General features: G+C 49.4%; 1 protein-coding gene across 1 annotated transcript; it reads right to left on the bottom strand.

Annotated features, from left to right (window-relative positions):
• Positions 1–130: 130 nt before the first annotated feature.
• Positions 131–10345, bottom strand: GUCA1B (guanylate cyclase activator 1B). Its single transcript, XM_014830872.3, has 4 exons — positions 10054–10345; positions 4934–5083; positions 3470–3590; positions 131–2797 (listed from the first exon to the last, which is right to left on the bottom strand). The coding sequence occupies exons 1-4, from the start codon at positions 10258–10260 to the stop codon at positions 2670–2672; spliced, it is 606 nt and encodes a 201-aa protein (XP_014686358.1). The 5' UTR covers positions 10261–10345; the 3' UTR covers positions 131–2669.
• Positions 10346–14144: the final 3799 nt, after the last annotated feature.

Raw genomic sequence — 14144 nt, 5'->3', positions numbered from 1 at the left:
TAGGAGCACGGGGAACAGTGAGCGAGTCTGACTCAGGCTGCCTCACAGAGGTGACCCTTGACTTTGAACAAGAAAGAGGAGTTGGGGTTGCCCGTGGAGAAGAAGGTGAGGTGCGGGGAGGTTGGAGGTGCATTCTGTGTGATTATGTGTGTGCATGTGGGGGGCTGTGTCATGTGGGGAGGGGCTTTCCTACGTCTAAATTGGGGATAGCTCTTAGGATTTAAATTTTACCAAATTTGAAACAATAAGGGGCCACATGTCCATTTTTAGGGAGCACTCCTAGGCCCCCAGTAATAAAGGAAAAAAACCTTCAAGATGTTCACAAGGCTTCTAAGGAGACAAGGATGGCATTTGGTGGACAGTATAGATCTGAATCGTGACTGAATGACCGGTCACGGGGTGGGGGGGTGTGTGTACGCGTGCATGTGCGTGCATCCAGACACTCTGGAAGGGTCTGCTCAGTTTGATGTTGACCAGAAAAGAAGGAGGGGCGGCACTAGAGAAAGTCCTCATTCATCCAGGGAAATCCGTATTTATTCAGAAGTAACTGCACCACACCCTCACCTTCCCTGCTGGCTCCTCGGCGGCGCATAGTGCTACGTAGTTCCCACGGGTCTGCGACTCTGCTCAGGGCAAGTGAGCTGACCATCCCTGGTCTCACCTAGATCTCTCTTGCCGCACTGACACCTGACAACGGTTGAGACGTGGGGAAGTCTGTTACAGGTTGGCCCCATCCCCATGCTTTGCCCACCTCAACTTTAGGAATACGGGTCTCGGACCATAGGGAGAGACATAGGCTGGAGCAGTTTTGCCCATTTTTACAAAGATGCTCTTTCTTCTGGGCTTTGTCTTCACTGCCGCTGGGTGTGGGGGAGGGGCAGGGAGTAAATAAAAGTCCAGGGGTGGTAGGGAGAACACGAGGTGAGAGGGAGTGAAGCTCCAGGTTGCTGAGAGCCCCCCTGGGGGGAGGAGAGGACGTGTTTTGCTCACACCTCTTGGACCACCCCAGACTGGGATGTCAGCCAGGGCCTGAGCACAGACGTGGAGGGAAGGTGGGGGTCAACGCCAGGGGCAGCCTGGAAAAAAAGGGAGTTGACATTTCTGCTCCTTCTCTTGATGGCTGCCTCCTGAGAAATCCTGCAGGTCTGAGTTGGGAGGGTATTTGGATAGAATTAGGGCCTTTCTACAACCTCGTTCACGTACCCCCTTCATGACTCGGGGCATATCTGTGTCCTACCTGGATTACTATTATTTTTTAATCAACTTATTTTTACCTAAAATTTACTTCTAAAGGAAACTTTATGACAATATCATACCTATGAAATCGCAGGCTCAATAGGTTAGTTTTATTTTTTGTATTTCAACATAAAAACGTATCTATTCGAATGAGTTCCTAGGCTGAATTCCTCAGGCCCCCTTCAACCAGAGTGGCTCCCTTTTCATCAAGTTTCTGTATTGGGATTGCATACAGAATTTGCATAACAAAAGTAATTCCACACATGGGCTGGCCCAGTGGCATAGTGGTTAAGTTTGCACACTCTGCTTCAGCAGCCCGGGGTTTGAGGGTTTGGAACCCCGGGCACGGACCTATGCACCACTCATCAAGCCATGCCGCGGCAGGGCCCCACATAAAAAACAGAGGAAGATTGGCACAGATGTTAGCTCAGGGCCAATCTTCCTCACCAAAAATAATAATAATAATAATTCCACATCTAAAAAAAGAATAATCTGAAAACTGCTCATCTAGTCCAACCTGCTCACCCTGCAGCTGAGAAAACTGAGGTTAGGGAAGAGAAATGGCTGTCTCGGGTCACAAAGCAGTTGGAGGCCAAGCCTGGCCTAGAACCTGGGTCAGCAGGCCAGGTTTCTCCATCCTTTAAGGAGACACATTTGGCTTGTGGCTGGGCATCGAGGAAGGTCCATGCTGGGGGTAGTGGTTGAAGAGGTGAGTGTGGGGGATGAGGGTTAGGGAGGTGGAGAGGAGGTTTTTTGGAGGGAGGTTGGCCGCAGGGACTGGAGAAACAGGACCAGGGCAGAGCTGACCCCTCCAAGGGCAGGAAGACCACAGCCTTACTTACTGCAGTTTCCCCGTGTTGACAGCCCTGGTGAGGACAACTTGGGGAGGAGCAGGCAAGAGTCCTCCCGTGAACACTCCTCAGGATCCTGGGGGGATGTCATTACTGTCCTCCCCCAACTCCTCCCTTTTCTTTAGTCTCCACACCTTCCAGCCCCTGCCTGCTCCCCTTTGCCTCACATCCCGTAAGAGTGGGCGTTCTCGCTGCTAATTTGGGCTGTGGCACCCCACCCTTCAGTTTGCCCCTGCTTCCAACTGAGAACCACCCAGGAATTTGAGGGAGCCCCGCAACTACCCAGCCAAGGTATCATCCTCCCGGGAGCAGCCAAAAGGGGAGAGTAACCCAGTTCCCTTCACCACCCCAGTAAATCCTCCCAAATGGGCTGTGTCCTGTCGGCCACTTCAGACCGACAGCCTCTTCCCCTCTCCACTCAGCCCCACCGCCCTGCACAGGGGCTGCCAGGAAGTCCAAGCAAGGATAAGTGGGCACAAGCCGGCCGAGCCAGGGACCCTGCCATGACTCTGGAAACCCGCTGGGCCTGGAGTCTTGGTGGGACCTATGTACTCCCACAGGGCTCCCAGGGTCCCACACCCTTCAGAACATAGCGCTTTTCCGCCTCTGCTGAGAGATCCAGCCACTGGGATTCACGTCCAGCTGCAGCATCTTCATCACCCACTTGTCACGACGGGCACCCTCAATGAACTCGTTCAGAGACAGCTGGCCTGAGCAAGGGGCAGGAGAGACGGTCACACAGGAGAATGAAGAGCCGGCAGGCACAGGGCCTAAGTTTGGGGCCTGTCAAATCTCTGATTCTCCAGGAGTCTCCTGGAACCTTCAAGGGTTTCTTTAAGGGACTTCCCTTGCAAATGAACTTAAGCTTTACTTTTGCCCATGGTACCTTCAAAATGTTCTTGGGGAGTCTTCTGGGTGTGTTCCCAGCCAGCGCCCTCCCTGCACAGCCTTGGGCTGGGGCACCGAGCTACAGGGAGCAGAGCCCAAGTAGCCTTAATGGAAGCCCACCCTATGCCCAGCTCTTAACTACAATACCCCGTGCATTCCTTTCAACCATTATTCTCCCCGTTTTGCACATGAGGAAACTGAGGCCAGGCTGAGAGGTTAAACGTACCATCCTGGTCTGCCTGCCTGACTCCAAAGCTCCTATTCCTTCGCTACACTTGCCTGGCCTCCGTCAGCACCTCCGGTGGGAGTTTTAATCACTCTTACAAACATCACGTGCTGGTGACACCCTTTGTTATTTCACGTAATCTTCTCCACACCCAGCTCACAGATGAGGACCAGTTGTCGGGAAGTGGAGGGCCTTCCCCAAGGTCACATGGCCAGAAAGTGAGGGTGCTACGGAGTGGGTGCCCCCCCCCCATCTCTGCCCCTGTTACCGTCTCCGTTCTCATCCACCAGAAGGAAGATCCTATCCACGACCTCCTCGGGCGTGAGCAGCTGGCTTTGCTGCTCGGCCTCCATCTCCACCCTGCAGGCTTTCTTCAGCTTGTAAATCGCCTGCGGGAGGAAACCCAGACGCACTGACAGATACTGCCCCACACCCGGGACCTGTGCCCCCAGCGCTACCCCCCAGGCAGTGCAGCTGAGGACCACGGGACCCAGATCCAAATCAAAACTGACCCGTCCTAAGGTTGTTCTCTCAGGGTCCCAGTGGCCTAGTTCCAACCAAGGAGTCCCCGCCCTCATGTGCCACCCACCCCAATGCCATTGGCATTTCCACTGTGAGTATCAGAGCCAGAACCTAAAATCTCCGCTGCGGGATGTGTACGGCACTGTGATGGTCTAAACTCCACTTTATGGAGGAAGAAATGGAGATTCCGAAAAGAGAATTTAGTATACTTATGGATGAGTGTCTTTGTGTGTGAACTAGGATGAGGGAGACCCGGGCGTTTGCACTGGAGGGGAAGGATCAGGTCTCTTCTTTGCCCTGTTTCCTCTCCCGATGAGGCAATGTTGGTGAAGTGAAATGGGGATGAGACAGACAAATGTGAGGCTTATCCTGAGCTCCCAGACTGGGTGATCTCTGAGGACAGAGGCCTGTCTTGTCCATCCCTCACTGCCCAGCACAGTGCCTGGCACTGCCGGTGTCCGGGAGCCTCAGGGCTTACAGCCCCAGCACCTCCTGCGTGGATGAACTTGGGCAAACTACAGACCCTCCGTGAGGCGGTTTCCTCGTCTGTAAGATGAGCTAACAACACCCTCGCAGTGCAGTAACAGGCTCACCCTGTTCACGTGACGGAGTCCGTGTTAGTGGAGGGAATTTCATTGCCCCCTTGATCATTCTTCCTATCAGTTTTCAAAGAAACAGCTTTTCGTTTTGTTGGCTTTTCTCCTCTTGTGCATTTCTTTTCTATTTCATTGATTTCTGCTCTTTCTTATTTCCTTTCTCTACTCTCTTTGGGTTTACTTTACTCTTCTTTTTCCTAATTTCTTGAGATGACTTCTTAGATCATTGATTTTCAGACTCTTGTATATCCTAATATATAAATTTTAAGGCTATATATGTCTCTGCAAGCCTACCTTTAGCTGCATTCCTTGAGTTTTATGTTTGCATTATTGTTCAGTTCAAACTACTTGTGTGTGTGTGTGTATGTGTGTGATATTATTTCTTTGATTTATGGAGTATTTAGAAGTATATTGCCTAATTTCCAAACAGATAGGGACTTTTCAGTTATCTTTTTGTAATTGATTTCTAGTTTAATTCCACTGTGGTCAGAGAACATGCTCTGACTGATTCCAATGCGCCTCCCCCAATCCCAGGCCTGGGGCCCCCACTCCAGTGGCCACAGCCCAGCAGTGCCCAGGGGCCCAGGGGCCTGACCCCATGGTCAGACGCTGACCTCCACAATGTCGAGGAGCTCCAGGCGGTCGATGCAGCCATTTCGGTCCTTGTCGTAGATCTTGAATGTCCACTTCAGCTTGTGCTCCAGGGTGCCCCTCAGCACGAGGTTCAGGGCTGCCACATACTCCAGGAAGTCGATGGTGTTGTCCTGCATTGGAGAGGGAGCTGTGAGGCCCCCTCCCGCCCGTCGCCCCACCTCCCCAAAGCGCAGGTGTGAGCCCTGTTCTGGGCCACCCACCCCTACAAGCTCAGGACTTTGCCTCTTCCTTGCAATCCGTGTGGCCTCTGCATCTTTGCTCGTGGCATTCTCCACCCCAGATCCTTTCCCAGTCTCCGTGATCACCCAATCTACCCAGCCTTCAAGGGTCCCCTCCTCCAGGAAGCCTTCCTTTTCAGACCACTTCAGCCACATTGATCTCTCTCTCCCCCCCTCATCTAACATTCATAGCACCTACTGTCTATTCTACACAGTTTGGGACTTACTCTGTCACTTAACTTTCATAAGTACATCTCATTCTCTAGCCCCTGGAGAAAAGAGAGGGTTTACATTGCCTTTGTGTCTCTTCCATACCTGGCAGAGTGCCCCTTATGCTCAGAGTCGAGGTCTCATAAATATTTATGAATCAATGAATAAATGATTGACTTAGACTGAATTTGAGACTAAGGTAGTTTGGAAGGAGATTAGAGAGCAGTGCTCACATTGATGATTTCCTTTGCACTTCATTCACTCTGGGTCTGAGGAAGGTGGGCAGGCAGTGGCTCCAGCCCCTGCTCCCCTCTAGGCCCAGGTGGACATGACCCTGAAGGAGAGGCCTGTGCCCCCACTCCCACCCCAACCCAGGAAGAATCGGGGGAGACAGAGCTCAGGTGCTCACTGGCCAGAGGAAGGAGGGGGGCACAGTCCACTTCTGAAGTAACTCTGACCAGGAACCTGAGCCTTCCTCAAACAGAAATGTGACAGCAACAATCATTCCATAAGTAGTAAGTTAGAAGTAGGGGGAGACCAGGCTTTCACTCCAGATGAGTTTGAGGTGAGAGGCGGGTAGTGGTGGCCGCAGTGGGTCGGTGGGGCCAGGGCCTCAGGCGGAGCTTTATGGGGTGTTCCCACTTAGCGGAGCTCTCATATTCCAGGGTGGGGAGCTCAGCTCTCTAAACCAAAATCTCAGTCATCAGCTCCCCAGGAGGGTCTGTCACTCACTTGACAGTGTAATCAGAAATGACATCACTGGCCCAGAGCACCTCTGTCTCACCGGGCCAGGCCACTCAGAACCCCCAGCCCCAGATCAAGGGGTGCCTGGATGAGCAAGGTGTGAGCAACAGGACAACGCAGCAGAAAACCAGGGAAATAGCAAGAAGCCTAAGGAGAAACCCAGAAGAAAACAAAACGGGCCTGATCAACACCTGAAGTGTTTTATTCAACGTCTTTTATATAATTCCTTCTGGTCCTCCACACCTCCCACCGTGCATTTACCTAATTGAGGTCAGACTGTAGCTACAGTTTTATTTCCTGGATTTTTACTTTAAAATGTCCCATGTCTCTAAAATGATTTAAAATCCTACCTTTTATTTTTTTGAGGGGTACTGAGCGGTCCCTCTTATCGACCATGGTTTTAATATTTTGTGTTACACAATGAACGTCTTTGTGCACATATATTTTTTTCTTGAATCTCTGATAATTTCTTTAGGGTGGATTCTTAGTAGCGGTTGTTCTTTAAAAGGCTGTTTTCATTAGTAGTTATTATTTATTAAGTTTACTAAAAATCGATCTTACGTTTCTTTTTCAATAAGAATTGAGTATGGAAATGTCATACATCATCTCCCTAAGATCTGTTATCCACATTTTATTTATCAGGAAACTGAGACTCAGAGGTTGAATAAGTTTCCCAAGGAATTGCCACCAGCAAGTGGCAGAGCCTTTCAAGCTACACATCTTCTCCAGTTTATCAAGCTGAAGAACTTTCTTACCCCACTCAAGGTCTATTACTGTCTAAAAAATGAGTCTGGTATCTAGCACCCAGAGGAGAAAAGCAAAAAACCCAAGACCACTGCCAAAGGCCTACTCTCCAGATCTCTAGATTCCCCCACATTCTTTGTCTAGAGACTTCTGTTCTCACAACATCCTCTCTCGACATGATTCAGTCTCCACAATGACCCGTTGCTGACATGAGCCACGTTGTAGAGTGGCCTTTCCTGTCAGGTGAGCTCACCTGTGAGATTACACCAAACCCCAGGACCACGTCTGGGAAACTTCCAGCTGAGACTAATCTCATCCTCCGTGCACGGGCCTCATCAGCTTCAATTACCCACAGAGGCCCAAGATGACGGAAATGCCTGTCTACCCAAGAGTAGGAGCAGAAGTGACAGGCGTGTGATCTGCTCTCTGGGATTATCTGCCCCGTTTCTCCCTGAATTGGCTGCATTTCTACACCAGCCCTGACCCCAATGTATGTTACATAAGGATCCCAAATGACATTTGGTCTTCATCCTCCCTTTCCTTCCATTCCGGTGCATCACAGGGCAACTGCCAGAGAGGAGTGTTGAAGGGAGAGCAGCGGAGACCAGGAGCTCCTCCCTCCCTGCCTCCACCACACCCCTGTCTCCATCACCCCAGATTTGGACACGTGAGCCAGACCTATATGAGCTCTTTTGATTTTATTTGCCCCAGAAATCTCAGACCAATTGCCCAGAAATGAGACTTGTTTATGTAAAGATGGTGCCAAAGTGGGAAGTGGAGTCTGGTGTGAGTTGGGAGACAGAGGCTAAGTGGGAAGAGAAAAGGAAAGGCTCAGACCCTGACAGAGGAACTTAACACACCTTCTAGGAAAGCTCTTCCTTACAGTGGAATGCCAACTGGTAGATAAAGAAGGGATGGTGGAGTTGGAAAGTTGTCAATGAATGCCAAACCTAGTAGATGAAAATTTGATGAGCAACAGGATGTTTACTTAGTCTCAAAGTATCTTCCCACAAGATACTTGCTAATTACAAAGGAAAAAATAGTGACTTTGCAGTGGAGAAACCTGGCAGACACCACCGTAACCAAATGATGGAAGTTAACCACCCTAGTAATCAGACAAACCAACCCCATGTGCCCCCTGAAATGATGCACCGAGAAGGACACATGACTTCTGCAGCATTTCTGCCAGAAGTATAACACCTGATCTAATCACGAGGCAACACTGGACAAACCCAGATAACTGCCCTGCGATCTTTGACAATGTCAGGGTCAAATAAGACAAAGAAAAGAAGAGGTTAAAGTTTCCAAATTAAAGACTAAGGAGACAGGACAAGTAAATGCAATGCATGATCAGACCAAAAAAAAAAAAAAAACGCTATGGAGGACATTTTAAGGACGAATTGACCAAACTTGAATATGGATTGTTGATTAGATAATAGAATTGTATCAGTGTTAAATCTCTTGATTTTGATAATTGTATTAGGTTATTTAAGAAGATATCCTTATTCTTTGGAAAAACACACTGAAATATTTAGGCAGAAAGGCTGTGATGTCTCCAACTTTCTTCTAAAAAACATATATATGGAGAGAGAGAGAGAGAACGGTAAAGCAAATGAGGCAAAATGTAAACAATTGGATAAGTTGTACATGGGAGTTACTTGTCCTATTTGTGCAAGTTTGTATAAATTTGAAATCCTATCAAAATAAAAGTTATAAATAAAGAAAAAAGCAATTGATGAATATTATATGCTAACTGTAAGAAGAGATGCGGTATTGGGGGTAGAGTTATATTATGCCCAGGGGCTTAATAATCCCTTTTGGATCTTGAATTGTCATTGTACTGAATTTTCAGATGGGGGAGATTGATATATTTATGAAAGTCATCATATATGGCCTGTTTTTTTTTTTCTGTAAATCATTTTCTCTCTTTAAACAAACAAACTGCCTTCTAGGCAGTTGCACTTGCCTGGGAGTCAGGATCCCTGAGTTCGTGACCTTGGGCAAGTTAATTCACTTCCTTTTGCCCCAGTTTTCCCATCATTTAATTTGAAATAACAAACTCTGCCTGCCCCCTCACAGGGCTGCTGTGACTCAGAGGAGGCTGAGGAGAGGGGGAGCTTTGGAAAGTTTGAGGCTCACTCTGAGCCTCGGGAGGGGGTACAGAGTTCATCTCCAAGGAGGTTCCTGTTGCATTGAAGACGTTGACCCCCACTCCTGTGCCCCGACAGGTGCTGAGGAGATGTGTGCTGACTGGTACCAGGGACCAGGTCACACCCAAAGAGGCATTCCCAGTGGTTCAGCCTGGAAAATGAAGTTCTCCATACAGAGAAGTGGGGTACTGAGGCTTTCTCCAGATTGACTATCTAGATCCAACCCACCCGCTCAATTTTGAGGGCTGAAATACGTATCTGAAGCAACCCTAATGGTTTAAAGGATTGCAGAGGAACTGGAAGGGAAGACCTTAAATAATGAAGGGGTTTCAATTTTTACAGTCAATTTCCAGGTGTATTGACAAAATGTATTCTCTTCTCAGCCGCTGGTGTCACTGGAAGGCTTAAAGAAACCCCGTGGTTGAATGAGTTCATGGAATCTTCCATGACTTGAAGAGTTGGAAGAGCTTTTGCAATAATCCACCCAACCGCCCAGTCAGTGCAGGAGGCTCCTCCAGCTTTCTTGGCGGGAAGACCTGGTTGGAAGACCAATTTGAAGGACCCCAACAAGGGGGAGCTCACGGTCTACGCCACGATAGCTCATTCCATGTGGGACAGCTCTTTAGCTCCTAAACGTTAGAGTGACAGCGGCTCTGGTGGGTGTGGAAAACCAGGTTCCTGGGCTGCAGAGCCCTGGTCAAAAATACCGAAAGAAAGGACTGGACTGTGCACTTCAGCTCTCAGGAAGAGGAGAGACGGAGAGTCAGATGAGAGGAGAGAGTTGGAGAGGAGGGAAGAGAAGATGGGAAGGGACAGACAAGGGAGAGAGAGAGAGAAGAGTTTTGGAGAAAGAGCGAGACAGAAAAGGTGAGGGGAATGGAGAGAAAAGAAGAGTGGAGAGGAGGAGCAGGAGGGTTGGGGAACAGTGGCTCCCTCAGAGGACGCTCCTTTAGCTCAAGGAGGAGAAATGGGCCAGTTGGACTGGCTGCCGGTCCTCCCTTCAAGGCGCCTTACCCCGTTCTTGTCGAAGGCTCGGAACATGCCCTCTACATACTGGGTGGCCTCCTCATCGCCCGCGACCTTGAAGAAACGCTTAAACTCGTGCATGAAGAGTGTGCCGCTGGGGCACTCCACCACGAACTTCTTGTACCACTCCTGGAGCTCCGCCACGTCCATCTCGCTGGCCGCCTCCACCTCCTCCCAGCTGAACTGCTGCCCCATCCTGGTCCCCGCTCACGTCAGGGAGCAAGGCTCTCTGTCTCCTCCTGGGCTTCTGCTGATTGATTCCTTAGGCTAGGGCCCTCTTCCTCCCCTTCCTTTGCTCAGCCAGTCTTTTCATCATCTCCTGGGCAACTGAACATGATGGACAGTGTAGGCAGCAGGTGGAAAGGGGGGGCGGGACCAGGCCAGCTAAGCTGCCCTAAGATCATTAGAAGACATCCCTGGAAGGTCTGACCTCCAGCCTGCTAAGCTCCCCCAGCCTCATGCCTCCCTTTAGTCTTGTCATTCACTCAACTAAGCCACCCTGGCAGATTCTGAAAAGGAAGAAGGGGAAGAAACTGAGAGGTGGGCAGAGGGAGGGTTGAGTGAAGGCGATTTGGGAAGACAGGCTGAGACCCTCCCCTCTCACACATGCTCCCTGTCCCTTTAGTTGGGCACCTCACTGCTCCAGAGGCCCTTCTTGGACACGCAGGAGACTCTGAGGTTGAGAGAGGAAGAAAGGCCAACTCCTTACTCATAAAATAGAATCTGCTCGTGATCTGGGGCTCGCTCCTCCACATGATCCAGCAGCAGGATCCACAATGTGAGGGGCTCTGGGTGAACAGCTCTGTCCCCAAGCTAACTCAGTCCCCAGCACAGTATCTTTAGCTCCATTAAGATCACACCCTTGAGTCTTGGAAGTTTTCCATTTTCCAATTTAAAGCACAAATGCTTCCCTCCAGCACCCTTCACCCAAGACCAAGAGGCAGGGCTCTCCCCACTTTCCCTCCAAAGGATGAACATGTGAGAAGGATCTGGGAACAGGGCTTAAAATATCTCTGAAGGCCCTTTTTTTTTTTTAAATATTTTATTTTTTTTCCCTTTTTCTCCCCAAAGCCCCCCGGTACGTAGTTGTATATTCTTCGTTGTGAGTCCTTCTAGTTGTGGCATGTGGGACCCTGCCTCAGCGTGGTTTGATGAACAGTGCCATGTCCGCACCCAGGATTCGAACCAACGAAACACTGGGCCGCCTGCAGCGGAGCGCGCGAACTTAACCACTCGGCCACGGGGCCAGCCCCCCTGAAGGCTCTTACTTTATAGTAAAGGTTCATGTAAATTTGTTTTTGAATCAGTTATATATTCATGCTTATTTTAATGTAGTATAAAAATGACACCTCCAAGAAACCAGAAGGCCTGAAGCACTGATTTTTCTAGAAGATTTTAGGGGCAGTCACTCCAGTGCATTTTGTAATCTCAGGGGCAACACTCCAGTCTCCCACTGGACGTTCATCCCTGAGCTGTTTGTGCATCTCCAGGCCTGATGCCCTCTCTCACCGCTCCCTGTCTCCAAACATCCTTAATCTCTCAGAGTTTGTCTCACTTCTTGCCATTCCTGAAGTAGGACCCCACTTCCTCTGTCATCCTTTCAAGAACTGATGGATTTTTCTGCCACATCCCACATCTCTCAGGGTTTGGAGAGTACAGCTGGTCTCCTCCTTGCTTTTAATTGTTGCCTCCACTTTTTCTCTTTTCTCCCTCAAAAATTCCGGTCCCTTCGAAGCCATGGCCACAGCTACCTGCCATGGACCCTCCTTGTTGCCATCATTCACTAGTGACTTCACCATTTGTCTCAAAGTGTCAGCTCAGTGACTTCTACATCTAGATGGATAGCCAGTCCATCCCACACTCTGGCCTCAAAAGTTCTTGATCTTCTTGGTCCCAAAGAGCTTTTCTTCCATCCCACCTTGGCCTCCCATTCACCTGTGGTCCCTGGACCAGCAGCTGCAGTATCTGGAAGTATGTTAGAAATGCAAGTTCTCAGGCCCACCTCTCCTACTGAATCAGGAACTTTGTGGGTGGGCCCAGAAACCTGTGTTTGAACAAGCCCTCCAGTGCCTCCAATGCACACAAAGTTTGGGAGCCTCTACCGTAGGGCTCGCTACCAAGCATTTCTGCACCACTTCTGAAACATTCAGACATTGCCATCACCTCTCTGTCCAGCTCACTTACTTTAACACCTTTGCTCCAACAACTCACTAGCCTTCCTGAGACGTGCAACCTGTTGATCTCATTTCCTAACATGTGTCATCTCGCTCATATCCTCGCTTCCCTCCTTCTCCTTATCCATGGCCCAGCACTCTTGCCATTTCCTTGCCATTTCCTTGCCCTTGGTGCCCCTCTCTCCCTCTAACTTACTCACTTGGCAAAACCTGACCCTGGCTACAGCTATCCACTAACTATGTGCTAACACCTCACCTGCACCCAGGAGGCTGTACACGGTTGGAGAAAGTCATCAAATCATACTGGCTGCACCCACTTCAAACAATGCCAGACAATCGCACTACATTCTCTTCCCTGTGGATTCCCTCTCCCCCTCCGAGGGGACTATGCCACAGCTCTCCCTGCCCTCAAAGCTTCCACTCACTCCCACGTTCAGCTGATGACCTTGTCACATACTTCACCTCACAAAGAAAGCGACGCATCAACCTCCTCATCTTCCCACCAGAGACCCTTCTCTGCCCTTCACCCACGTGCTCTGCCCCTCTTCCTGGTTCAGTGGCAGCAGCATCTCTTCCCCTCTCTCCACCTGTCGGCTCCTTTTCTTGTTTTCTAGATTTCATCTCTCTGCCTACTCAAGCACTTCCTTCCCACAATTACTCCCTTTCTTTTCTGCACCCTCAACTTATCCTTCTCTAATGGATCATCCCTGTCAGCAGACATGCTTTATTAACATCTTTCTAAAAACAAAATAAAACAAGGGGCTGGCCCAGTGGTGTAGTGGATAAGTTCACATGCTCTGCTTTGGCAGCCTGGGGTACGCCAGTTTGGATCCTGGGCACAGCCGTAAGCACCACTCATCAAGCCATGCTGTGGTAGGTGTCCCACATATAAAATAGAGGAGGATGGGCATGGATGTTAGCTCAGGGCCAGTCTTCCTCAGCAAAAAGAGGAGGATTGGTGGCAGATGTTAGCTCAGGGCTAATCTTCCTCACGTAAAAACAAAACAAGAATCTTTCTTTGACCCCACATTTAGGGTCCCATTATGACTTTCACGGGCCCAAACACTTTTGCCTTCATGGATAAATGCTGAATAATAAATATTAAATAAGTAAATACTAAAAATGATATTTTATCACTCATTGGTATAAAGATGAATATAATCCAGTCCATGATTGGATTGCATTCATCTTTCTTCTGATTTTGAAAGAAATTAAAACACTTAAAAGGAATTAAAAATATTGTGGGCCCTAGGCACTGTGCCTACTGGATCTGTTGGCCCTGCCAACCACCACTCCCGTCCAGCTTATTTTGGTTCCCCTCACAACACAACCCCTCATGGAAGACATTATTTTCCAAAAAGCACAGTGATAGATCTGACCTCGCATGTTCTGCTCATCAAGAACAGTCTATTTCTCCTTCTCTTCAACCTGGAAGGGACTTTGTGGCTACTCACTGAAGAGAATGGGCAGAAGTGACACTGTGACTTCCAAGGCTAAGTCATCGAAGGTGACAGGGGTTCTGCCTGGCCCTCTCACAGGACTTGCCCTTGGAACTCGGTCACCATGTGTGGGGAAGCCCAGAGCACACGGAGAGGTTCCGGCTGACAGCCAGGCTCAGCCAGCAGACGTGTGGGTGAGCCAGTGAGAGAACCTGCAGATGACTCCTGCCCAGTCCTCCAGCCACCCCAGCTGATAGCAAATGGAGCAGACGTTGTCCCCACAGAGCCCTGACCAAACTGCAGACTTCTGTGCAGAGTGAACATTGTCACCGAAGCCACTAAGTGCTTTTTTAAGGTAGCAATAGATAACCGAACATTCGCAAATGCTTTCATCCTCTTCTTTCTTATTCTCTCTCAACTTACTCCAATTAGATGCCCATCCCCGTCACTCCATGAGGGTCACCGA

The sequence above is a fragment of the Equus asinus genome, chromosome 8 (assembly GCF_041296235.1).
Source record: "Equus asinus isolate D_3611 breed Donkey chromosome 8, EquAss-T2T_v2, whole genome shotgun sequence".
NCBI classification, from domain to species: Eukaryota; Metazoa; Chordata; class Mammalia; order Perissodactyla; family Equidae; genus Equus; species Equus asinus.
This window is presented reverse-complemented; position numbering and strand designations above follow the sequence as displayed.

Excerpts from the sequence above, each read along its gene's own strand:
- GUCA1B (XM_014830872.3), bottom strand. The coding sequence starts at position 10,260 with ATGGGGCAGCAGTTCAGCTGGGAGGAGGTGGAGGCGGCCAGCGAGATG. Across the intron at positions 3,591-4,933 it reads AGCTCCTCGACATTGTGGAG|GCGATTTACAAGCTGAAGAA; the intron begins GTCAGCGTCTGA and ends TTCCTCCCGCAG. Across the intron at positions 2,798-3,469 it reads GGTGGATGAGAACGGAGACG|GCCAGCTGTCTCTGAACGAG; the intron begins GTAACAGGGGCA and ends CCCCTTGCTCAG.